At 48.4% G+C, this 25,337-nt stretch overlaps 1 protein-coding gene across 6 annotated transcripts; it reads right to left on the bottom strand.

Moving 5' to 3' along the window:
* Positions 1-795: 795 nt before the first annotated feature.
* Positions 796-23,738, bottom strand: MTMR8 (myotubularin related protein 8). 6 transcript variants are annotated; one of them, XR_005703808.1, is made up of 15 exons: positions 22,192-22,374; positions 21,967-22,089; positions 20,914-21,076; positions 18,597-18,754; positions 16,927-17,055; positions 14,779-14,913; positions 13,019-13,151; positions 11,502-11,701; positions 10,493-10,618; positions 8,912-8,961; positions 8,144-8,344; positions 7,635-7,763; positions 6,739-6,865; positions 5,674-5,962; positions 796-5,124 (listed from the first exon to the last, which is right to left on the bottom strand). XR_005703808.1 is itself a non-coding variant. In XM_040084067.1 (14 exons), exons 1-14 carry the CDS (start codon positions 23,685-23,687, stop codon positions 5,735-5,737), a joined length of 1,926 nt encoding a protein of 641 aa, XP_039940001.1. In that variant the 5' UTR covers positions 23,688-23,738; the 3' UTR covers positions 796-5,734. The 6 variants fall into 6 exon arrangements, 5 of the variants coding, with proteins under 5 accessions (XP_039940001.1, XP_039940003.1, XP_039940002.1 ...); XM_040084067.1 differs by lacking the exon at positions 22,192-22,374 and adding an exon at positions 23,664-23,738 and having other exon boundaries at positions 796-5,962; XM_040084069.2 differs by lacking the exon at positions 22,192-22,374 and adding an exon at positions 23,664-23,738 and having other exon boundaries at positions 796-5,962; positions 11,502-11,611.
* Between the last annotated feature and the right edge of the window lie 1,599 nt (positions 23,739-25,337).

Raw genomic sequence — 25,337 nt, 5'->3', positions numbered from 1 at the left:
ATTTAAAATTAGCAAGAAGGGAAAAAGCCTGAGAAACACCCAGGGACTGAGTGTACCCCAGTCAGGCCCATTTCATTGCCTTAAAACACAGAAAATACCCATTTTCAAGGTGGGAAATATTCATCAGGGGCTGGCTGATGGGTCTGGAGTCTGTTCCTGGGGTTCACAGAGAGGTTTTGTTCCTGGATTCTCCCTCTTGAGCATCTTCCCATCTCAGCTGAGTTCAAATCTTTAACACTTTGCTATCCATGACTAAAAAGAGCGGGATAAAAGAGGGTTTTTCCAGGATACCATCAGCAGCTGCACTGTGGATTCTTCACTCTGAAGCCATCAGAACAAATCTCTTCACTGGACCCATGAAGCTGGGAGTCAGCTCCCTCCAGGAGCTCTGAAATCAGCCTGCAGACACCTGTGACCAGTGAGTGAGGGACAGAGCTCTCCAGGAGCAAGGGAACACTGAGGAGATACTTGGGTTTAATATAGAAAGAAAAATCTAAATAAAAAATAATTTAAACAAAGAGACCCAGAGTAGCACAGTTTGCAAAAGACACTGAGATTTGATACAGTTCCATTGGTAATATTCCCCTTTTTTTTTTTCATTAATGTTCCCTTCTGGGTCATTTTAAACACCCTGCACTCCCCACTCCCCCCCAAACCAGGGGGATCACCCCATTCCTGTTCTGTAGAGGGGAAGGGGCTCCACACTCACTTTATTAATTAAGATCCTTTAACCGACTTCACCTTTCCAAGTGTGGAGTTCCGAGCTATCACCCAACAAACAGAGCAGCCACTTCCTTTAAAAAGGCAAAGTGTTTATTTCTGTAGGGAATAAAAATACCTGCAATCCAAGAGAGACTCCATGGGACAAACAGAGAGAAAAGTCACAATTCTCCTCTAGACAAGATCAGCTTCAAGCAGTGCAGGAACTCAAGCGCCCCACAGAGCCCTCGGGGCACAAACGGGGGCTCATCCCCCCCAAAACCCCTCAGCAGTGACACAGACACAAACAGCAACAGGGACATTCCCAGCCAGCACCACACACGGGTTTAGGGACATTCCTACAAGGATCAGGTTGGGGATGCCAAGGGAAATCCAGCTGGAGGATGGGACCCGGTGCTGAGCTGCTGCAGTAGTTCCTGCTACATTAAACAGAGAAATATCGAGGTGATAGAAAAACAACCCCCTAACCCTGTCCCTGCAGCTCCCAGGGGGACACATTCATTAATGTCATTAGCAAACCTGCCCTAACGAATGGCCCACCTGGCTGCCTGGTCCCAGGCAAGGCTTTTACCATTCCCTGCTTCCTCAGCTAATGACTAAGTGCTGGGTGATAATTAAAACACAAATAGGACATTCAGAGCAGGTTCCTCCCCCAGGGAACACCTGGATGTGCATGAGGGAGGGATGGAAACCAGGAGTAGCTGGGAGAGGTCCCTATAAAAACAACCCCAGCACGGAGCAGAGGGTTGGGGAGGAGAGGAAAACATTTGGAATTCTCCTGGGTGCTCCTGGATATCCAGCACTGCATCGTGCCAGGAAATCCCTCTGGGCTCTGAGGCTGCCCAAGGCCAGGCCTGCCAGGAGCTGAAAGAGCCTGGAACAGGAGCTCTTCCCTTTCCAAGGCTTTTCCTGGGGGTGCCTCAGCTTTGGGAGCACCTCTGAGAGCTCTCTGCTTCCAGAGGTGATGGGAACAGCAGCCACGGCTCTGCTCCACACCAGCATTCCCACTGGAGATCCAAATCCCACTCTGCAGGACTGGGGGAGCTTCCCAGCTCCCTCCAAGCCCATCTCCTCCAGCCCAGTCAGGATGGCTCTGCATCAGAGCAGGTGGATTTTCATTCCAAGGCGTTAACTTGGAAAGGCAATCGCTAAGCACAGGAACAGACCCAGAGTGAAAAAGCTTTCACAAACTGCTTTTCCTCACCCCTACAGAGGCCATGGAGAACTAAAACAATGCACAAACCAATTGTTCCCACTTCTTCCCTGCAAAGAGCACCAGTTGGATTTTCTCTCCCACAGCTGACAACTGCAAAAGAAAACCCCAGTTTATGAACAAAGTTCACATTAAAGACATTTCAAATGAAGCTCCACGAATCCCTCTTGTGCTTCAGAGTGGGACAGGCACTGGCCCACTACAAGGTTACACCTGGTTCTAGCACAGGAGATGCTGGGAACAGGTAGGAAGCCATGGAATGTCCTGGTGAAGCCATGGAATGTCCTGGTGAAGCCACGGAATGTCCTGGTGAAGCAGGAGCGGCTCCAGAAAAGAGAGAGTTTTACACAGAGATCATCTGCAGCAAATCAGCCTCCTCTTCCCTCCCAGCTCTCCCAGTCACAGGAATCCACATGGAGACAACTGCACTGCTGGAATAAAGGCAGGATTGCTGACCTCACAGAGCATGGGTGCTCCCCTAGGAATAAATCAGTTGCAGAAACTTTCCCCAGCAGCAGCAGATTCCCAGTTGTAGGAACAGCTTCTCCATTCCTTCCACACTTCCAGCGAGCAGAGAATGCGGGCAGGGCTCTCCAGGAGCAGGGAACAGCTCTCCTGGGGTTCAGCAGATCCCACCTGAGCTCAGGGCACTGCAGGGCTCTGAACAGCTCCTCATTTCTGCTCCTCCAACAGCCCAGAGTTGCCACCAAAACCAAAAAACTCCGCCTTCATTGGCTGTCAAACCATGAGCTCGTGGAAAGAGAGGAATCCCTGGAATCTTTTCCAGCTCCTAAATTCCAGCATCAGCATAAAACACTTTTAATACACTGCAGCCTGTACACACAAAACTCAAGGGGTTTAAGAGACATTAATTTTTGGGTTTGGCTCTGTTTTGCCACTGGAGTTAAAAGCAGCAGTATTACTCCAAGCTTACAACACTGAGCAACCTGCTGGTGGTTGCAGACACTTGTGGTAACATTGGAGTTTTGGGGAGACATTTAGAAACAAGGAAAGATCATGAAACTCCTCCAATAGCAATTCCAAACACAAAGCAACGTACAAACATTCTCAGGAGCCTTCTGCAAGCTGGATTTGTACAGTAATTAACCAATAATTAGCCATCTTTAAATCCTTCAGTAGTCAATCAAGATCCTGTCTAGTTTCAGATCTCTAATGAAAATTGGAGAATTTATTAAAGATATTCAAAGAACTGATGATCCATAGAATAACTGGTCCTAAAAAGTGCCTGTCTTGGTTTCATGTCCCAGTTTCTCTCAGATTTGGGGATGGATGTTGCCCATTACCCCCTGGAAAGACAAGGCTGATCCATCAGTCTCACCTGGGTGAGGATTCCCAGGGTTTAATTTTTAATCAATCACTCTTGTAGCTCTCACTCCTTCCTTGACAACAACTTTATTTAAGTCTGACAAACCCTCAAGAGTAAAAACCTCCTCTTTGCCGTTCCAGGCAGTGGAGAAATTCTGTGCTCTCTTTTTCCTCAGATCTTTCACATGCTTTATAAAATAGATATTTTCCTCCCCAGAATGAGCCACTCAGGGGGGTTTTGGTTAGTTTTTGGACACTTGGCTCTACCCAGTGATTTTACCATGGGTTAAAAGCACATGAGCACAGTTATTCCGCTTTCTGTTGTTACAGTGGAATGTTTCTACTTTCACTGGAGATTGGAAAGGCCCAAGTATTTTCAGTTGGCTCCCGGGCTTTTTATAAAAGAGAAAAAGTGATTAGCAAACTTAATGGCAGCACCTAATTGAAAGAACAGCTTGGAAAGAGAGCAGAGCAGCATCCTGAATAAAGCTGCACCGGGGGACTCTGTGCAATTCAGCACAGGACAAGGACAGTGGCACAGCTTTCCTGGGGAGGGGGAATCCTCCAAGCCCCCAAGGCCACACCACGATCTCAGAACTGTCCTCAGGCCCTGGCCTTGATAAGCAGCGCCCTGAGCTTACCAGGAACACTGGCTGCTCCCAGGGCAGGAGTACAAACTCCTGGGTTTAGCCAACAGCCCTGGAATCTGATTTTTCCTGCCTGAATAACAACCCAAGTGGAACATTTTTGTTGTTGACCTTTCAAAGGAAGATGCTGACCCAAATTGCAGCCAGGCTGGAAAGTGACTCTGATAAAACCAACTCTCTACAAACAGGGAATTCAAAGGGAATTTTTCCCAGGGATACACCTGGACCTGGTCCTTGGGGCTGTGCCAGAGCCAAAGCACAGGGAATGCTGCCCTCCTGCATCCTGGAGTATTTGGATTTGTGAGTTCAGCCTCTAAGGGAGCTCCTGTTGTGCTTATAGGAAATTCTACATAAACCTCTTGTTCACTTCCTTTCCTGCTGATTCTCTGCTGCTGAGTTCAAATGCTGCTACTGATTCTCTGATCCCAGGACACCTTTAGGCCTGAACTGTTGATAATTCCAGGGCTCAGTCTGGCAGGATGCTCCACTCTGAACCTTAGGACTCAACAGGAAAATCTCCCTCATTCCCTTTCATCCTGACCCTTTTCCATCCCCAGCCTCCACGCTGGTTGATTTTAGTTTTAGTTTGCTTGATTTGCTATTTTAGTTTTTCTCTGTGTGCTTTAACCATTTAATAAGTAACAGAGTGAACTTTGCCAATGAATTTGGTCACACTTCTTTATATCAAACCTGCTTTTGCTGATGCCTCTTCCCAAGGATTCTTTGGGTGACCTTCAAACTCTGATTTGTGACACCCAATCCCTGGGGAGAGAAGTCCTAGTTTCTTCTGTTTCTTCCCAAATTCATTGCCATGAGAGATACTGTTCATGAGACAGACAAAACATCACTGAAGTTCCCCGAATTTGAACATTCCCTAGAATCAGCAAGTGATTCCATCATTTTAGGCCCCGTTTCAATACCAGAACAAACCCCACCTGTAATTGCTGCCTCATCGATGATTACAGCTCAGAACAGAGTTACTCTCTTGCTTCGCTTTAACCAAGATCATAAAATAAGAGAGAAAAGTTCCACATAAATGTTCTCCTGTCTTTCCTCATTCCCAATCCTCCCTCTTCTCACCAATCCACGTGTTACAGGCTGGCTCTGGGGCTTGCTGCACTCCCACCAATTAAGGAGGTCCATAAAAGTGGATTCTTCAAGAGGTCAGCTTGGAAAGAAGCCGCTCAACTCAGAGGATCAGCAAAAACCCCGGAGAAGCTGCAGCAGAAGGAAACCTCCTCACAAACACTGACTACAGACAGGAGCCAACACCACACTGCAAACTCCGACACAAAACCAGCAACGGCCTGGCTGGACACGGACACAGTCTCAGAGAAGGCACAGGGGGTTTGGTTTTGTGTAACAAATATGCATAGGAAACAAAACATGAATCAGTTCTGCTACAAGGCAAGGGTCCATGCAGAGAGTCATTCACAGCTAAGAAAGGTTGGGGGATTTTTATCATTTGAAGACGGATTGAAATTTTTTTTTTCTCGTTTTAAGATGGCCTTGGACCACCACTGAGAACAGAGAGATCTGCATCCTTCCTCCTGCAGTTACTGCCCAGCTCCTCATGGAATTGGCAGGATTTCTTCCAGCCTCAAACAGCAGCACTGGCAGGCTGTCCTAACCCTCAGAAATGCACGTGTTCCCACTGAAAGCCAAGTTCCCAGGAATGCCAGGCAGGCTCCTGGAGCTCTGCATCACCTGAGCTGCAGGAGGTGTTCCCCAGCAGCTGCTCCCCCAGCCCTGCACGCCCCTACTCACACTCAGCTGCAAATGGGGGCTGCACCAGCTCCCCAGAGCTTCTCCCAGCAGCTCCCAGAGCTCATCCCTGGTGCTGAGCCTGCCCATCCTCCCTGGAGGCTCCAAGACCCCGGGGCTGGGCTGCGCTCTCCTTGTGCTTCTGGTGCCCCAGGGAGGGGCCATTGCTCAGCACAGGGGCTGCTCCCTCTGCACAGTCCTGACGAGGGGTTGGGGCTTTGGCAGCAGCAGCTCCTGCCTTGGGTGAGGTGCAGCCTTCGCTGGGCAAGGGGCCGTCCAGGATCGGGAGTTTCTGCACAAAGAAAAAGGCATAAAACCAAAGAATTAATACCTAGATGCCAGAGAGGGACAAAAACCAGCTGTCAACACAACAGCTCTGTGGCAGCGCCCCTTGTCCAGCTCTGAAATCTAGCACTGAAGTAGCTGAACACAGATCCTCAAATGCCTGACACAAACATCAGGAGTACAAGGACACAGATCCTCAAATGCCTGACACCAACTCAGAAATACCTGGACACAGATCCTCAAATGCCTGACACAAACATCAGGAGTTCCTGGACACAGATCCTCAAATGCCTGACACAAACATCAGGAGTACCTGGACACAGATCCTCAAATGCCTGACACAAACATCAGGAGTTCCTGGACACAGATCCTCAAATGCCTGACACAAACATCAGGAGTACCTGGACACAGATCCTCAAATGCCTGACACAAACATCAGGAGTACCTGGACACAGATCCTCAAATGCCTGACACAAACATCAGGAGTACCTGGACACAGATCCTCAAATGCCTGACACAAACATCAGTGTTTAATTAATAAAGCTGAAGTTTTCAGCATTCACATTACCCCACCAAAGGACACTGGATATTCTTCTCACTGGTGTATTTTAAAAACTGTATTTTAATTTGTTTGGGGGCGTTTTGGGCTTTTTGACACACAGAGCTCTGTCAGTGAACCCCTCATTTTTACCCAGCTGGCTGGAACAACCCTTCAATGCCAACATTTACCCTCAGTTAACCTCTCCAAACCCCCCAGGGGATGTGAAGCCCCTCGTGCCTCACGTTTTCCAGGTCGGATGCGTCGTCCTCCAGTGTCACCTTCTGGCTCAGGCAGCTCAGCAGCTGATCCAGCACACTCTGCTTGGGGTGCATGCCCTTGTCAAAGCGGTTGTACATCCCACACCAGAACCTCGACAACAGGATTGCAAAAAATACAGGAATTAGGGGCTCAGGTGGAAATTATTGCCAGCAAAGAGATGCTGGTTCGTATTTTTAATAACTTGAGATTAGGAATTAATTTTAAAACCTGTCACAGCCTCGGATTATTAAATTCAGTAGCCATGGGAAACTTTTCTTCAAGTTAAAAAACCTGGCAGTAAATATTAGAATAGGATGAAAATGCCTTTTTGGTTTTTTTTTTTTTAACAGCAGGTTTATTGGAAGCTTGGGTAGCTTCTCTTCCACTCCTTGGTTTTGCCCAACCTCCCAGCCTTCAATTGCACACACAGCACTTAAAATCCCATTTTCATCCCCCTCTCTCTCGGCAGGGCCCAGGAGTGAGGCAGAAACAAAGCCTGGGAAAAACCCTGAACTGGGCACCAAAATTCCTGCTTGAAAGACTTCCTTAGTGTACATTAAAAAGGAGGAAAAGAGGAACTTTTTCAAACACTTCGATGTGGCAGAGCAAGCAGTCAGGGCTGTGCGTGGTTCTGTCTGAAGTTCTGCTTTTCCTTGCCTTTCCCCACCCTCTTTTCTCAACCCCAAATCAAAAATATTATTTTAAATTACAGCATCTGAATTTATTTCACCTTTGCACTGCTGATCTTAGTTCATGCCTGAAGAATTGAGGGGGAAAGGTAAAATAAACCAAGCTAATCAGTGCAAATTTATTTGATTTAACCTGAGTTATTAATGAAAGAAATGCCCCCCTCCTTCCCCCTCTTAACTGAGCCACTTACTGGAAACTGAAAGGTAGAGTGTTTGGTTGAAGCTCTTTGTAAGCTGTAAACCCTCTGTACAAAGGATTTCTCAACTCCTGCTTCCTCTGCAAGAGGAAAGGCCACAGGGAATGGGTCTTCTCAAATATTCTGGCAAGTACAAAGAACATCTGATCACTAAAAAAAAGCAGCAAGTGGATTAATGACTGCAGCTGTTGGGAGTAGAATTAGATTAAGGGAGCTAGGAATTGTTTTTATGCTGGATATGATTGATTGCCTAAGCACAGGACGTTAAAATGGAGATTCTCCTGTCCAGAAGGGATATCTGCGAGCTCTTACTGTGCTCCAAACGAAACCATCTCTTTTGGGATTTACTTCATATTCTTTTCTCCCCTTGGTTAAGAGTGACATTGCCTTGATAAATGGTTACATCTACAATCTCCAATTCCATAAAACACATCCATCCCGCCCCTTTTTTCAGACATCCCAAGGGATCTGCGGCCTGCTGGCTCCAGGAACTCCCAGCTCACCTGAGCTCCTCCCTCTCCTTGTGGCAGGTGCCCAGGAAGTTGCCAAACTGGCAGGAATAAACGTGGTCATGGATCTCCAGCAGGAAGCGCTCGCTGAACTCGAAGGAGCAGGGGAACTGCTGCATCAGCTGCCACACGCACTCCACAAACTGTGTGAACACAGGGGACACCTCTTTGGGGTCCCCATCCAGGTGGCCACACCTAGAGAGGCGCAGGAAGCAGAATGAATCCTCTGTCACCCGCCACAAAATGTCCCTCTGCCGTCAGTTTTATTCCAGGTCAAGTTTATGCTTTGAGCTTGGGCAAGTCCTGAGAAAGTGGCAGAGATCCTCTCCCAGGGGGTGGCTGCAGAATTACCAGGTCTGGCTGGAGCACTGTGGATGGGACAGAGTGCCCAGAGTGGGTCACCATCTCTAGAAGTGTTCAGGAGATGTGGAAATGTGGCATTTGGGGGACATGGGGTAGTGCTGGTTGAACTTCATGAACTTGGAAGTCTTTTCCAACCTTCATGATTCTGTGATTCCATGATTAGCACTCCTCAAATAACCGAATTGTGCAGGTGGGGAAACATCCAGAATTCAAACCACGATTTTGTAAAGCAACAAAAAACACAGTGATGAAGTAACAGCCTTGGCAGACCCTGGCTCTGTGTCACCAATGCCAATATTTTCCCAGTGTTTTTTCCCGTTCATTTCAATTTTTCATGGGATTCCCTAAACCTGCAGACAGTTTTGGTTCCACCCCCCACAGGGGAATGTGCCCCCTCACCTGTGTGAGAACTTGTGGCCCATTGCAATCCACTCCTTTTCTATCAGGACCTGCAGGTTCAAAACAGGGATTAAGAAAAGAGCGTTAATTTGGTTAAAAAAGCAGAATGAAGCCTTTGGAGTTAAAGCCTAAAAAGCTGACAACCTGCTGACCCTATTGCTATAAATATATCCCCAGAAATCAATGGGAACAGGGATTGTGATTTACAGGTTATCCAGTTCCCAAGGCAATGGCCCTGCTGGAATCAGAAGTCGTTTCAAAACTATCATTTTGAGGGAGTTTCTAAGTTGTTAAAATCATAATACATAAATTATTATGTATTATGATTTGATTATGATTATGAGCTCGAAGAATTAACAGCTTAATAACACTGTGCTATTTAATTTGGAAAAGAGCGTTGTGAATTTCAGCAAAAGAAATCAGCAACTGGAGTTCAACAAATGTTTAACAGACAAAAAGATATATGAAGTACAGCTGCATAATGAGGAGTTCAGGATGAAATCAGAACAACCCTGGCATTTTTTTAAATAGATGCCTGTAGATGTAGAAAATATTAACTGTTATCATTTGTTTTCCTTACAGATAAATAAGATAAAATAATCTGTTCTCCTTACAGACGTCTCACAAGGAGCCACAAGACTGAAGCTGCACCCATCACTATTTAGCTGGAACATATATAAAGGTAACTCCTGCTATCCAGATTAAGAGCAGGAAGGCAGAATCTCACAAGAGAGTTCTTAGAAAACTTCATTTCAATTGCTTTTTGAGTTTTTCCATTCCTTGCACTGCTGATGAATTCCTTTAGGAATAACCCCTTGTCACAGGGCTTGTGTCGACAAACCCTGAGGACAGACAGGGATGTGGCTGTGTCACTGCTCCTGAGCTAAATCCTCGTTCTCAGTTCATGCAGGATTGTCCAGAGACAAAGCCCAGACCCAGACAGATGTTTCATGTGCTGATGGAATTTTAACTGTTAAAAGGCTGCAGTATAATCCAGAAACAAAACCAGAAACGATAAAACCAGCATGGAATGCAAAGAAACAGTTCTGGCACTGGAAAAGGCAAAATCTGCATTGTTCTGATTTCAGGGATTCCTTCAAGGAGCTCTCCTGAGATAGAGCAGCTCTTCAGGAATTTAACAAGAGATGAATGGAAAGAAACATCACAGACTGCCCTGAATTCAGGCAGAGATGGCTGCAAATTAAGAAAAAGCCTGCACTAGAAGCAAACAGCCAAATTAACATAAAATGGCTTTTAATAAGGTGTGAAATGATGCAGATTTGACTGACGGACAGGGGACAGGACCGAGTTCACCCAATCTCAAATCCCAGCAGATAAGAGGCCTGCAGGACAAACTCCTCCAGCACTTTTTGGTGGATCGCTGCCAGAGCTGTATCCTTTACTGAGATCCCTCATCAGCGGCTCCCACGTTGCAGGAAACAAGGAATTGGGAATTGTCAATCAGCTGCTGCCGTGCTGCTCTCAGCAATTCCAGCTCATGACAGAACCAGAGCCGCTTTAGGAAATGCCCTGAGCCCTTCCTCAGGGCCTGGTGGCACTGGAATCGCAGCGTGTCCTTACCATGAAGCCCTTGAAGGTCCTGTAGAAGGGGTCCAGGAGGAGGCTGGCCAGGGAGCAGACCTGGGCCGTGCGGTCCCAGCCGTCGGAGCAGTGCACCAGCACGCTGGCCCTCTCCTCCTTCACAGCCTGCCAGGACACAGCACAGAGCTCAGGGAAATGCTGTCCCTCCCCTGCACCACCCCAAAATCCCAGGGGAATGGTGCTCAGCCCTCCTTTGGCCTGTGCAAAGGCACTAGTCCATCAGGAGGAGCCCCAGTTCGAGCGAAGTGCTGCTGCAGGCTGTAAGAAACAGCTCCTGTGATCTCTGGAAGGCCAAGGATTCCCAGGCTCTTCCTCGGAGGAAAAAATTTGGTGGAGCAGTAAAAAATAGTTGGACACCTAGGGATTAGAACTTCAAGATAAATGAGAAGAGTTGATCCCAACTTCCCCCCATTCCTCACCTTTTGCCACCTGGGGCAGGAGAGAAACACAAAAGTTCCTTGTGATGTGGGCAAATTGTGAGAGAAAACCAACATTTATTACTCACTCCTCTCACCACACACTTCCTGCACACCCTTTACTCCTCCTGAGCGACTTCCTTCCTTCTGCCTGACCTGCAAAGCCACCAGCTCTGCAGAAACGAGGACTGTGTCGAATAATCAAAATCAGTGTCCACATCACATCAGACCAGGAGAAAACAAACAGGTCAAAAACAACCCCTCAATTAAAGCAGAGCAGTGGATGAATAATGAGCACAGGGTTAGGAGTTGTTTACACTGCTATACAGAAAGGTTTACAAAGGTCATGTATTCACATTTTGTGATTTTACGTTTCAAATGAGCTCTATTTAATAAACCCCTGGTACAAATACAGGACACAGGACCTGTATTTGCCCAGCAGCTGCGTGACCCAACATTTTTAGAGAGATGAAGCCAACCTGAACGACACTTTCTCCCCAGAGCCACCTTCCCAGCCCTGCAGCAGTCCCCAACACAGCAGGAGGCATTCTGGAATGCAGCTGCAGCTTTACCTTGGCCAGGAAAACACTGGCATCCATCACAGCCTTGATGTGCCGTAACCAGCCCGAGTTCTCCAGCCCCGTCAGGAAATCGCTCATGGAGGGAGACTTCATCTCACACACTGGGAGCAGACACAGAGAATCAAAACAGCCTCCCCTGCACCTCCTCGTTATCTCTCCGAAATTTTTAAGCGCTTGCAGCAATATCCTGTCTAAAAGACACACTAATGGCAGCGTATCTAAAATTCATAACTAAAAAAAATCGCTGGTTTTGTGAGAATTTGAGGCTCTGGAAATCTCCTCACGCTCTTTGTTTAAAGGGTAACTCATTATTTATTCAGCTGTGGGTTTTTTCCCAGCAGTGAGCTGTTACTTCACTCTAAATCACCATCACATCTACAACCACTCACTCACTTCCCAAAGATTTGGAGTTATTTCTCTCTAATTTAGAGACAGAAATAACAAGTCTAACCTTGAAGGCAACTCAGCTGCTCTAATGAAACCCAGCACAGAAAATACTTAGAATAATAAAGCTCAGAACAGTCCATAAGCCACAGTGAATGAGATTTTATCACTGTTGGAGAAGAATATGGGAGCAAACAAGTTTTTATTCTGCCTCTTCTCCCACCACAAAATAAATCTGCCAGGAAGAGGCAGCTGAGGACTCAGAGTTGTGATCAGGCCACTCTTTTGGGTGGGAACAGCCCCATTTTCATCCAAGGTCACCATGGATCCTGCAGGGCCACCTGGGAGCATCAATTAATTACCCAACTATTCTGAAAAAAGATTGAGCATTAGGGTGGTTACTAAAATATTAAACTCTTATTTTGGATGACAGCAGTTGAATTGCAAAATTCTCCAAAGTTCTACTGGTGAAACTCTGGGCCTCACTGCCCTCTTGATCCCCAGGGCTTAGGTGATTCTTCTGCCCTGCTTTGCATTCTTCCCTATGATCACAAACAGCTTAATTAGTCTGCATTTTCATATATTTACATATTAAAATATCAATTTAATATGTTTTAAAGAAGTTTGCTTAAAAGGAATCAGAAATAAATGAAAAGATGGAACAAAGTACGTATGAGACTCAAGTCTTCGGAAGATCATTCCAGAATTGTATTTCAACTCAGAAATACTGTCAATACTCCAAATATAGCAAACCCCAAAGAGCATTTCTGAACAACCTCTGCTGGTTTCCTTTCAATAAGTCATGAGGCAACCATGGGACGGCCTTAGCTGTAAAATGTAATATTTCTCTAACCTTTTTCTATTAATTTGGCACATTTATTAAGGAATGTTTTTAGCATCAGCTGCTATTTTTGAACCACTATAAAACCAAGCACAAGAACAAAGAAAACGTCAAGCAGGAAAGCTTTTTAACAGCATTAATACTCTCAGCCACCTGAATGCAGCAAACAAAGCAAGATGCTGCCTGCTCCCATCAGAACACGTTTGTGCATGGGACATCCGGATATTCAGCAGGAAGTTCTGTCCAGAGGGGTAAGAAAAACCCCTGCCAGGGCTGTACCCACCTTCCAGCAGTTTCTGCAGGCTGCTCCTCATCACATGGATGTTCTCTATGCCAATGAATTTAAAACGAATGTTTTCATAATTATCCTCATTCTCATAGCCCTTCCCAGCAGCTCTGTTGGCCATGGCGTTCAACTGGCAAATTCAAGGAGCAGAAAATAAAAGGAAGAGAAAATCACAACAAAATTCAGAGAGGCTGTTTCGTCCCCACCTCCCAGAAGTTCTTTCAGCTGTTTCATTAAAATTACTGCAGTTCATTAATCAGAGGCTCATTAAAACCCTGCTTAGGGTAGTATAAAGCCCCAGTTTCTGCTATCAGAGACACTAAACCTGCCCTAGCTCTGAGTTTACCTAAGGAAATTCAAAGACAGGCATAGGAAAGCAGAACTAGGAAAGCCATTTTTAACAGGGCCATACATCCAGGGGGGTAGAGAAACAGTGAGGGAATTCCCAATTTTCACAGACATACATGCACAGAGGAAACAAAGCCACCTCAGGGAAACACAGAAACATTCAAGCTGAGCAGAAAGAAGAGAGGAACTGCAGGAGAGAAGCAGAGATAGAGAGATAGATTGATAGAGAGAAGCTCTATCAGAAGTTCAGGAGCTACCAGGACAGCTTTGGTGGGGACAGAAGACAGAGCAGCTCAACCCTCCCTTATCAATTTGGGTAGCTTTTGGGAGAGGATAGAAGAGTCAGATATGGTGCAGATACCTCTAGAACTGTAAAATAACCCCAGTGCTTCAGTCCTGCCAGAGTGGGACAGGTTGGCTAAGAAGGAGAAGTGTCACCAATTATAAATTCTCCCCTTGTCACCAAATGCTTTAGCACAAATTGCCACCAGTGATGGATTTCAGTGGCACATCTCTGCCACTTCTGTACCGAAAGAAATGCACATACCATTGCAGAACAGGGGATCTCTAGGAAATGTCTAAACACACACCGCAGCGAGATGTGAAACACTCCCTATTTTCCACAAAAAGACTTTTTCTTTCTTGCCCTTGCCATTGTTTAACTAAACTTGTAGTTTATATAAAATATCTGCAAGATTTGAACAGTGAAGCAGGTTCTCAGAAAGCTCCATTTCCAAATAATCAGAGCAATTTAAATCTTTGCATTTAAATAATTGTGTGCTATGAAAACGCTTGTGTTCTGATTGGCTTCTACCAACACTCCTAATCCACATGCTTACAAGAGAATCATTGGAATTGGTTCCTAAATTCAGTTCCTCAAGACGACAGTCATTAAAATTTTCATTTTGCAAATATTTCCTCTCAAATAAACCCTCAGCTCTCAAGTTCTAGCCCCATATAGTGGGGCTGAGTTGTATTAAGCTCCATCATGAGTGTTATTTTTAAAAGAGGGGGAAAAAAAAGGGAGGGATTGCTTTTCACAGCTCCTCTCTCTCCCAGATCTGCCAGTAAAAGCACTTCAGCCTCACAGAGCTGAATCCTGAGGCTTCTCTCCAACTCCACTTCCTGCTCTCTCCTTTGTCCTGTAGGACTCTGCAGAAAAATATCCCAGCCAGGTTCACAACTGCCAGTTCCATCAGGTCATCCTGCACACAAACCTCAAACCCAGGATACTCCAGGAGGGCAAATCCTTAGGATCAGCTCACATTCCAGGTTCTACACCCTGAAGCAGGAGCCCCATCCCACACTCCTGCTGCAGGACCGACCCCGAATTGCGACAGAATGAACTGCAAACAGCACTGCTCATTCAGACAAGAGATTTAAAAGCAGCCCAGAGCCCATGGAGGTACCTTTGGCCTCGTGTCTACAACATACATGAAGGGGCAGCCGGGGTTGGCCTGTCGGATGGCCTGGAGCATCTGCTCGTCCTCCAGGCAGCGCGCGCTGAACCCGGCCAGGGGCTGGCTGCAGCGGCACAGGGCGGCCTGCAGCACAGAGAGAGAGAGAGAGAGAGAGAGAGAGAGAGAGAGAGAGTCAGCCTGCTGCCACTGCCCCAAACGCCCCTGGGCTCACAGCTCCAGCCTCTCCCACTGCCCCAAACCCCTCTGAGCTCACAGCTCCAGCCTCTCCCACTGCCCCAAACCCCCCTGGGCCCATTGCTTCAGCCTTCCCCACTGCCCCAAACCCCTCTGGACCCACAGCTCCAGCCTCTCCCACTGCCCCAAACCCCTCTGGGCTCACAGCTCCAGCCTCTCCCACTGCCCCAAACCCCCCTGGGCCCATTGCTTCAGCCTGCTGCCACTGCCCCAAACCCCTCTGAGCTCATTGCTCCAGCCTCTCCCACTGCCCCAAACCCCTCTGAGCCCATTGCTTCAGCCTGCTGCCACTGCCCCAAACCCCTCTGAGCTCAATGCTCCAGCCTCTCCCACTGCCCCAAACCCCTCTGAGCCCACAGCTCCAGCCTCTCCCACTGCCCCAAACCCCTCTGAGCCCACAGCTCCAGCCTCTCCCACTGCCCCAAACCCCTCTGAGCCCACAACTCCAGCCTCTCCTCCTGCCCCAAACCCCTCTGTGATCATTGCTCCAGCCTCTCCCACTGCCCCAAACCCCCTGGGCCCATTGCTTCAGCCTTCCCCACTGCCCCAAACCCCTCTGGGCTCACAGCTCCAGCCTTCCCCACTGCCCCAAACCCCTCTGGGCTCACAGCTCCAGCCTCTCCTCCTGCCCCAAACCCCCCTGGGCGCATTGCTTCAGCCTCCCCCACTGCCCCAAACCCCCCTGGGCCCATTGCTTCAGCCTGCTGCCACTGCCCCAAACCCCTCTGGGCTCACAGCTCCAGCCTCTCCCACTGCCCCAAACCCCTCAGTCACGCTTTAACTGTCCCCTGTGCTGCTCCAAGAGCTGCTGCTATGCTGGACACACACTGCGCCATTTCACAGAGAACTTTGAAAAACTTGGAGTAAGGAGGGTGAGGGGGCTCAACCTGCTCTGCCTGATGGACACCACCCCAAATGTCAGCAGTTCATGGAACCCCAGAATGGCTGGCTGGAAAGCACCTTAAAAATATCTCATTCATCCCCTGCAATGGGCAGGGATATCTTCCACTATCCCTGAGTGCTCCAGCCTGGCCTTGGACACTGCCAGGGATCCAGGGGCAGCCACAGCTCTGCCAGGGCCTCCCCACTCTCCCAAGAAAGAATTCCTTCCAACATCCCACCTGACCCAGCCCTCTGGCAGTTTAAAACCATTCCCACTCGCCCTGTCACTATGGTCCCATATAGAAGTCCCTCTCCTTTCCAGGAGCCTCCTGAAGGTACTGGAAGGCAGCAATTCCTCATGTTTTCCATTTGGTTTCTGTTTCCAAACCATTCTTTTGAGTTTTCCTTATCAGTTGTTGCTCTTGCACATTCAGAGCAGCACTGGGTGTATTTTAAGGAAATTTCATTCGCTTCCAGCACAACTCCAGGCAGTGCCCAGGTCAAGGCACGCTTCCTCAGGAAAACAACAATTTGGCTGTGACTGAATTTTCCTAACATCAGCATCTAAAATACTGCTGAGGCAGCAAAGTTATAAATTTACATTCTGGTCTTCAGTGGAAAAAAAAAAAAAATAAAAATGAAACCTTCACTTATTCTGAACTAGTGGGGTTCCTCCTCTTCAATACTAAGAAAATCCAGCCAAGTCAACACATAACTTGGTAAAACATTATTCAGTATAGCTAAAGAGATTAAAAAACCCCACATCAGAAGGGATTGCTGAAAGCTGATTAAGAAAAAATTCCCAACAGGAAGCTTGGAAAGTCTGTGCTTTTGGCAGAGCTCTGGATGCATTCCAAGTGTTTGCCCTTAGCGCACTCAGAACGAAAGCCATTAAGAGAAGCACAGTTCTGAAAGGCCTCAAATCTAATAATTATCCTATTCTTTCCTTTCATTAGAAGGGAACTGGACAAAAAGGAGAAGCCTCATTCCCCCCAAGGCAGCAGGCAGTGAAGCACTAACATTGTTTTCCTTGTATAAGTAAGAAAGCACCGGAATCCGCCCTCGGCTCCTGAACCTTGAACTTCCCATCACCACGGCCTTGGTGGCAGCTCGAGGCACCACGATCTCAGGAGGGTACGTGCTGCAAACCTGAGGGAGAACAGAGAAAAAACCCACAGATTGCTCCTGAGCACTTAAAAATTCATCTTTAGCTGATTAGGTTACAAGGTATTCAGGAAAATAATGCAGGAAACAATCGACTCTGCAGCTGAACCTAAAAACTGGACTGCACAATGCAGATCGATTCAAAGGAATTTCTTTAAATCTGGAAATTTGATGGAAGTTTCTAATTTAGGTTTACAGAATGGTTTGGGTTGGAAGGGACATTAAAGCCGTGGGCAGGGACACCTCCCACTGTTCCAGGATGCTCCAAGCCCCAGTGTCCAGCCTGGCCTTGGATACTTCCAGGGATCCAGGGGCAGCCACAGCTGCTCTGAGAACCTGTGTCAGGGCCTCACCTCCCTCCCAGGAACAATTCCTTCTCACAAAAGGAGAAATTAAGAACAACTGTACTAAAAAAGTTCTCTCTAAATCTCATGCAACTCAAAAGGCACTTCCAGCGCTCAGATGGAATCCTCAGAGAGCAGCTTCATCCTTTCTCCTCAAACAAGCGCAGTCTTTGCAGCATGGACGTCACAGATAAGCTGCTCTCCAACCCTGGCTTTACATCAGGCTTGACAATTCTAAAACACAGGCTGGAAACCGTGAGGAAACTCTAAAGCACCCGAGAGTTCCACTGCAGCAAGCAAAGCCTCAGGGTGATTAATGATTTGAGATGGCCACATCCAGGTGCCCTCAGCAGCTACTGGAAACAGCACCTCTGACATCAGAGCTCAATTCAGGCCTCCACAGGCACAGGCAGGTACAACTGGCAGTCACCTCTGAAAGCACAGGCTTGTATTCCTTCAACCCAGAGCTTAAAGTAAAGGGAGTTACCAGGGAAAGGGATTCAGGGTTATGAATATGTCGGTGTCTTCCTTGGAGCTGCTTGCCTTGCTTTTCAACAACCACGTCTGACTGCACACAGCCCCAGAGGAAATAAAAAGTGAAATAATGTGGAGCAGGATTTTGAACGAGCTTGCTGACAAATGCTTTTTGTTTCATGTTGTTTAGATCCAAGTTGGCCTTTCAGGGAAAACAGCAGCAGCAGGCAGTTCAGACTGAAATGACAGAGGGCCCTTAGGTAGCAGAAGATCCAACTGAGAAAGCAAAAAAGGTCTGTTTCCCACTGCTGTTTTTCCCTCCCTCCCTCCCTTAATCCCTCTCTACTCTGCCTCATTCCCCACCAATCCAAACTGCTGCCATTTCCTCCTCTCCTCCACATCTTTCACCAGCCAGGTGGGACAGGCTTTGGAAATACCAAAAGCAGCTCAGGGTATTTGAGGCTTTGCCTAACAGATGGGCTGACATTTCTGCAGAAAAACAAGGCTCTGCTCCCTTGCCAGGGGGATCAAACACAACAAGGTGACTCTGCAGCTCTCCTGGAGCAACATTATCTGCAACTCCCCATGATGATGATGTGCTTTGACTCAAACCAAGCGAGCTCCTTCCTCCCCAGAGGCAGCAGCAGGGCTGTCATTAATAACAACAAGGAGATAGTGCATGAAATGGCTCCTTTGGGCAGGAGTTACCTCATAGTCCTTATTAATATCTGTAATTTCCCAGGAGTCGTTGGGAATTCCCATGCGCTGGTAATCCAGTCTCAAATCAATCAGCTTCCATCCCATTTCCCGGTTCTCTTTGGACATTTTAGGATTGTAAGAGAAAGCATAAAGTTCTTCAGGTTTCACTGGGAAGCAGAAAGGGAAAAAAACCAACAAGTTAGAGATGCAAAGACATCCAGGGAAGCCAAAACTTCTGGAAATCAGTGCCTGAGTGCTACAGAGGAGTATTCAAAGTATTAAAGACTTCTCGATCTTTTACAGATTTTTGGTTGGGATAGTACCAAGTGCTGAAATTCATGCTGAAATCCTCAGCAATTTCCAATATCCAGTTCCCAAATGCAGGGAGATACATTAATTCTAACAAAGTGTTTTAGCCCAAATTGGAAGAAGTAATTTCTCCTAAACAAATTATTTCCTTCTGAATTCACCACAGTAAGCACGTTAGATGGGATTTACACCATAACCATTGACTCACACATGAAAACACGGATTAAAAGATCTGTTTTCTGCGGAGAGTTCATACAACAGCCGCTGCAGTCCTGTAAGGTCATTGCTCAACAACAAATTCTGAGACTGGAAAACTTGAGGGATGTCTGGAATATTGCTGTCAGCCCAAAAAAGGCTTCAGGCTGGCTCTGACAAGTGCCCATTTACCATCCCAGCCTCCTTCCCTCTCTTCACAAAATGCAAATCCAACCTATAACTCATCCAGCTGATTCCCAAGGCAGCTCCAGAGACAGAGGGAAACCTGTCAGAGGCTGATAAAGCAGCTGGGTACTGAGCAGGTAACCCAGAGGTGTCCATCACACGCGTGCAAATCATCAGTAATGACGTGCTCTGCCAAAAATCCATGAAGGGAGCACACTCAGACATCTTAAAACAACAGAAATGTGCTGTTACAATCCAGAAGTGGAAAAAAAGAAAGAGCTACAGCACTTACCCGGTTGAGACCAAAGGAAACTGGTGTGAGCCCCTGCAGTGACACCTCCCACGCTTCAGGCACTACCCAAACCTCTAATTTCCAAACCTCAAAGAGCAGCGACAGCTTTTAAATGTAACACCACAAAACTGCCAGCTACAACATCAGAGGCAGAACTTCAGAACTAAGAAAACTACAAAGAGCACAAGGAGGATGCTGGGAATAGACACAGGACTTAACAGCAATTAAAAAAAAAAATCTAAACTTGGCAAAGCCCATTTCTCCTACAGGATTTCCAGCCCAGCCCTGTGTGAAGGCCAGCAAGAGCTGCCTGGTGCCATTAATTCCCATCCCTCAGTCTGGTGACTCCGTCACAAATTGTAACTACAAGTGACATCCTTGTAATAACACAGCTCCAAATACTGGTTCCAGCACCCCAAAAGCAGCGGCTGCCAGAGGCAGAAGCCAGGTAGGAGCTCAGTGGAATGCTGTCCTGCAAGAAAAGCCTGAAGATTCATCCATGTTGGAATAAAAAGCTGGAGCTAGAAGAGAGCACTGGCTTTTGAGGGTGCCTGGCTCACACTCTGAGTGAATCCAAGTCAGGGAAGGGTGAAGCACAGGCTTTCAAAAGTGAGCAAACACTGCAGAGCAGCCTAAACACGCTGCTGGAAACACAGCAAACATGCCAATTTGTGGGATTTGGGAATTCTGTGAATGCCTGGATCAGCTGGAAAGGGCAGAACTGCACACGGCCAACAGCTGGGTGACACAAGGGACTGACAGTGGCCAGGTTTGGGATATGAACTTTGCACAGCTCTCCAGAAGTTCCTCATGGGAGACCACATCACTCCCACTGCCAGAGAGTCACAGAATCACAGAGAGGTTTGGGATCCAACAGCTCATCCAGTGCCACCCCTGGGACACCTTCCACTGTCCCAGGTTGCTCCCAGCCCCAGTGTCCAGCTCGGCCTTGGACACTGCCAGGGATCCAGGGGCAGCCACAGCCGCTCTGGGCACCCTGTGCCAGGGCCTCAACACCCTGCCAGGGAAGGATTCCTTCTCAATATCCCATCTGACCCTGCTCTCTCAGTGTGAATCCATCCCCCCTTGTCCTGCCACTCCAGACTCCTGTAAATAACCTCTCTCCATCTTTCTTGTTGGCTCCCAAGACTGTGTTTAGTTTGGAAGCAAATGTCCTGCTCCACAGAGCCCAGCTCCCTGAGCCCTGCCATTGTCCTGGGTGATGGAAGCTGATTCTGATCCTTCTCCCTCCCTCCCAAACCCAACTGTGGGGCAGCAGAGCTTTCCCAGGGCTCAGCCTGGAACATTCCAGAGATTCCCAGAACAGATCCCCAAGCCCAGTACCTGGCTGGGAGAGCTTGAGCAGGGAGGTGAACACGTCGTGGCAGTCCCTCTCCTGCCCAATCACAAAGTGAGCCACGTGGAAGTTCTTGCAGTGGATGAGCAGGGGGTACCCAGCCGTGGTCAGGGGCAGCTTCTCCACGCTGGAGATGTGGTGGTGCAGGATCTGGAGAAAAAGGAATAAACATCATTTGTCACTGATAAAGCTGTGAGCAGTGCAAGCAGATAGGAAACCTCTGTAACACAATCAGCCATTTATGCTTCCTGCAGCTAAGGAGAAGCAGAAAATGAGTTTATTTGTGACATTTATCAAACATAAACTGCACCCCAAACCAGGGAACTAAAGTAGGACTGAAAAAACAGATGTACATAAATTACTTTCAGAGGCAGATGTGCAGCTTAGTTTACCCAGTGCACTTTGCTTTCTTTTCACTCCATATGAAATACATTCTGTCATTCCTATTTCACCTTAGAATTAATAAAATAGGCTCATTCCAGTGCTAATTCTGCACTTCTAAAAGCTGCAAATTCACATTTAGTGGCCTTGTATATTGAGTTTGAGACAGGAAATCACACAAGTTTTTTACATTCCTTGAACTGACACTAATTCTATGAGTGAACTCTATCAAGCCATGTCACCATTGTGCTCATTTCCTTCCGAACCAGCTGCTTCTGTAAAGCATTTAATATTAAAATGGTCTAAAAGACCACTACAGCACCGGAATTCCCACACCTGTTCATTCTGGAAACGACAGCAGTAAGTTCCAGTTAAGGGGGAATGGATTCTCACTGCCAGAGGGCAGGGTTAGATGGGATATTGGGAAGGAATTCCTGGCTGTGAGGGTGGGGAGGCCCTGGCACCGTGAGGGTGCCCAGAGCACCTGTGGCTGCCCCATCCCTGGCAGCGTCCAAGGCCAGGCTGGAGCAGCCTGAGATGGTGGAAGGTGTCTCTGCCCATGGCAGGGGTGGAACGGGATGATCCTTCAAGTCTCCCCCCATCCAATCCGTTCTGTGACCTGGAGCAGCTTTTCCAGGCGTGTTTCCAGCCCACCATACCCATGTCTCCTTCCTGACTTCAGCAGAGGCATCCACGTAGATGAGGTGCGTGGCTGTCAGGTACAAGGTCCCGCTCGCCGCCTTCCTGTTGGCGTAGCGATCCAGCAACTTCACGTTCTCCACCTGCAGCAGGAACACAGCGTGGAAACACCACAGGATGCCAGGATTGCTGAGGCTGGAAAAGCCCTCTGGGATCACCGAGTCCGGCCTGTGCCCAGCTCCCACCTTGTCACCCAGCCCACATCCAGCTGTTCCCTGGGCACCACAGCGATGGGGACTCCAAATCCCCTTCCAAAGGGAGCCCCTTCCAAGGCCTGACCACCCTTTCCATGCAGAAATTCCTCCAAATCCAGCCTTGATGGAAGAACTGCCTAAGCACCTGTCGAACTCCATTCTTTCAACTCCTAATACACAGCTCACGAAGCAAGACAGAAAAATACAAGAATTTAACACCCCTGCAACACCAAGTCAGCCTTACACCATAACCTCAAATTATTTCTCCATGAATTAAAGCCATAAAGGTTAAGCAAACAGCCATGGTTCAGCATCAGCAAATCCTAACAGGATTACTGGATTTGTAGCCAAGATGATCCCAGTTCACTACTGTGCGAGGCTGCAGAAAAATAACAAGACAAAGAGCCGCAAAGGAAAGACTTGTCTGTGCTCAGGGTCACTAACGTGTTGCTCTCAAAGGAACAGCCCTCTCCAGTCTGACTTCCCACTGCCCATTCCCTGTTAGTAGCTGCTTCTTCTAACTCACTTCCTGGCCTCCAAGTGTATTTCATAAACCACACCAAGCGAATTAATCAAAAACGGCTTTAAAGAACATCAGCGCAGAAATAATAAAACATGTTACAGCTCTGGATTGATTTTCTCCTGGCCTATTTGCTGCCTAATGAACACAGATGGAATTTTTCTTTCACCGTTAAGCAGAAATAATAGGAAAAAATAATTAGATGGACAATGAAAACAAATGTTTTAGCCATAAATGATAGATTAGCTCTGGGTATTGAATGTGTGAGCTTCCTTATGTCTCCCGTACATTATGGAAAACCTCTGCAAATAAATTGGAGAGCTGAGGCCTGGGCTCAGTGTCCTCTTAGCAGGTCGTGTTTTTCAGCAGATATAACAATTAAATATAATATTGCCCTTTTCAGGGCACTACAGACATACAGGACCAGCAGAGCACCTCAGAGCAGAGGGTAAGGAGCATCCCCAAACTAACGTCCTACAGAATAAAACGAGTAACAATAACCTTCAATACAGCGAAGGATATCATTAAATTATCAACTGCCGCCCGAACAAACGCAATTCCTTTTATTACAGCATTCCCGGAGCTCCCGTTTCACTTAATTCAATGGGGGGGAAAAAAATAAAGAGCATCATTCGGTTCACTTATTGGGACCGAAAGGAAATCTCCGCGCCCTGACAGAAAGGAAACATTCCGGAATCACCCCCCAAACCCCCTGGGGATCTGCGCACCACCGAAACCCCTTCCCCACAAAGCGCCGGAGCCACCAGCACCGGGGGACCGCGGCTGCGAGCCGTGAGGCGCCACCCGCAGCCCCGAGGGCCGCTGCGGGGCGGGGAGCGGAGGCGGCGGGGAGCAGAGGCAGCGGGGAGCGGAGGCAGGGCGGCGGGGAGCGGAGGCAGGGCGGCGGGGAGCGGGCCGGAGCGCGGGCGCTGGGGCTGGTTACCTTCGGGGTGCTGATGTGCTCCATGGCCGCCCGGCCCCGCCGTCAGGGGCCGCCCCGCCGCCATCAGCGCCCGCGCGCCCCGCCCCGCCCCGCCCCGCCCGCCTCGCGAGAGCCGCGCGCCGCCGCCGCCATCTTGGCTGAGGGCAGCGCTGAGGGCAGCGACTGCCCCGTGCCGCCGGGATGTGCCCGAAGCCTTCGGGATATGCCCAGACCCTCTTCATGGAACCCCTGGGATGCGCCCGGAGCCCCCGGGATGTGCCCAGACCCCCTGTCCGGAGCTCTCAGGATGTGCCCGGAGCTCGGGTTGTGCCCAGACCCCCTGTCCGGAGCTCTCAGGATGTGCCCGGAGCTCGGGATGTGCCCGAAGCCCCCGGGGCGTGCCCAGAGCCCTTGGGTTGTGCCCAGACCCCCTGTCCGGAGCCCTCGAGATGTGCCCAGACCCTCTGCCTGAAGCCCTCAGGATGTGCCCGGAGCTCGGGTTGTGCCCAGGCCCCCTGCCCGGAGCCCTCAGGATGTGCTTGGAGCTCGGGTTGTGCCCAGGCCCCCTGCCCGGAGCCCTCAGGATGTGCTTGGAGCTCGGGTTGTGCCCAGACCCGCTGCCCGGAGCCCCTGGGAGCCCCTCATGCTCCGCTCCATCCTGCTGCAGTCTCACTGTCTCCCCATGTCTTTTCCCCTCCCAGCACCGGCGTTTGCTGGTGAAGCTCTCAGGCAATATTTCAGGAAAAAACGCGATTTTTTCCCCCTCAAGGCGTGCGGCCACCAGCTGTGCCGTCTAGATGGGCAGCAGGCTGACAGCATGCTCCCCCCGAGAAAGAGGTTGGAGGCACGTATATCACTTTAACACTTGTCACACTTCCCACAGCTAGTAGCACCTGTTCGACCTGTTTGCCGTGTATTTTACATTCCAAACACGATGCTGTCTCGCGGGTGCCCAGCCCGGATCCCGGGATACTGCTGGAATTCTGTTCACTCCTGCAATGAGTGTTGGTGTCTCACAGTCTCAAGGGCAGCAGCTTCCCAGGGGTTTGTTCCAGCCCAAACCCTGAATTGCTGAAAAATTCCCTTCAGGAGCCTCAGAATGTACACGTTTTAATTGTTGGTGATCTTGTATCGAGCGTGAAAATTTACAGGTTTTAATTTTACCATAATCAGAATCCCTGACAGGTTTGGGTTGAAAGGGACATTAAAACTCGTCCAGTTCCAATCCCTACCATGGGCTGGGACAACTTCCCTGGGTGTTATTCCATATTCTATAATTTCTACCTCTCGTACAAACCCACACATCCTCAGATCAAAGAAAAAAGAGACACACGGGCTGTAATTCCCGGTGCGGAGCAGCACAGGTTCCTCCTCTGCAATTAGTGGGGGCAGCGCTCGTTAATTAAGGCTTTGTGTTTGTGCTCCACGTGATCCAAAGTCGTTTCTCTCCCGGTTAGCTTCTCCTGGGGTTTGCAGAAGGATGAGGATGGTTTATAAGGTTAATAATAAACGGGGTGGGCGCCACTTAGGGGACTTTGCAGCACTGCACAAAATGTACCTGTGGAACGGCAATGCTGCTTCCTCCTCTTCCCAAAGGAACGTGCAAAAACACGAGGCAAAAATAAAAAATGAGGGAAGAAATAAGGATGTGGAGATGAGAGGAGCTGGAGGAACAGCTGCATTGCTCAGCCGGGC

Source organism: Hirundo rustica, chromosome 21, assembly GCF_015227805.2.
Source record: "Hirundo rustica isolate bHirRus1 chromosome 21, bHirRus1.pri.v3, whole genome shotgun sequence".
Lineage (NCBI taxonomy): Eukaryota > Metazoa > Chordata > Aves > Passeriformes > Hirundinidae > Hirundo > Hirundo rustica.
Note: the sequence above shows the minus strand (reverse complement) of the source record. Positions and strands in the feature narration are given on the sequence as shown.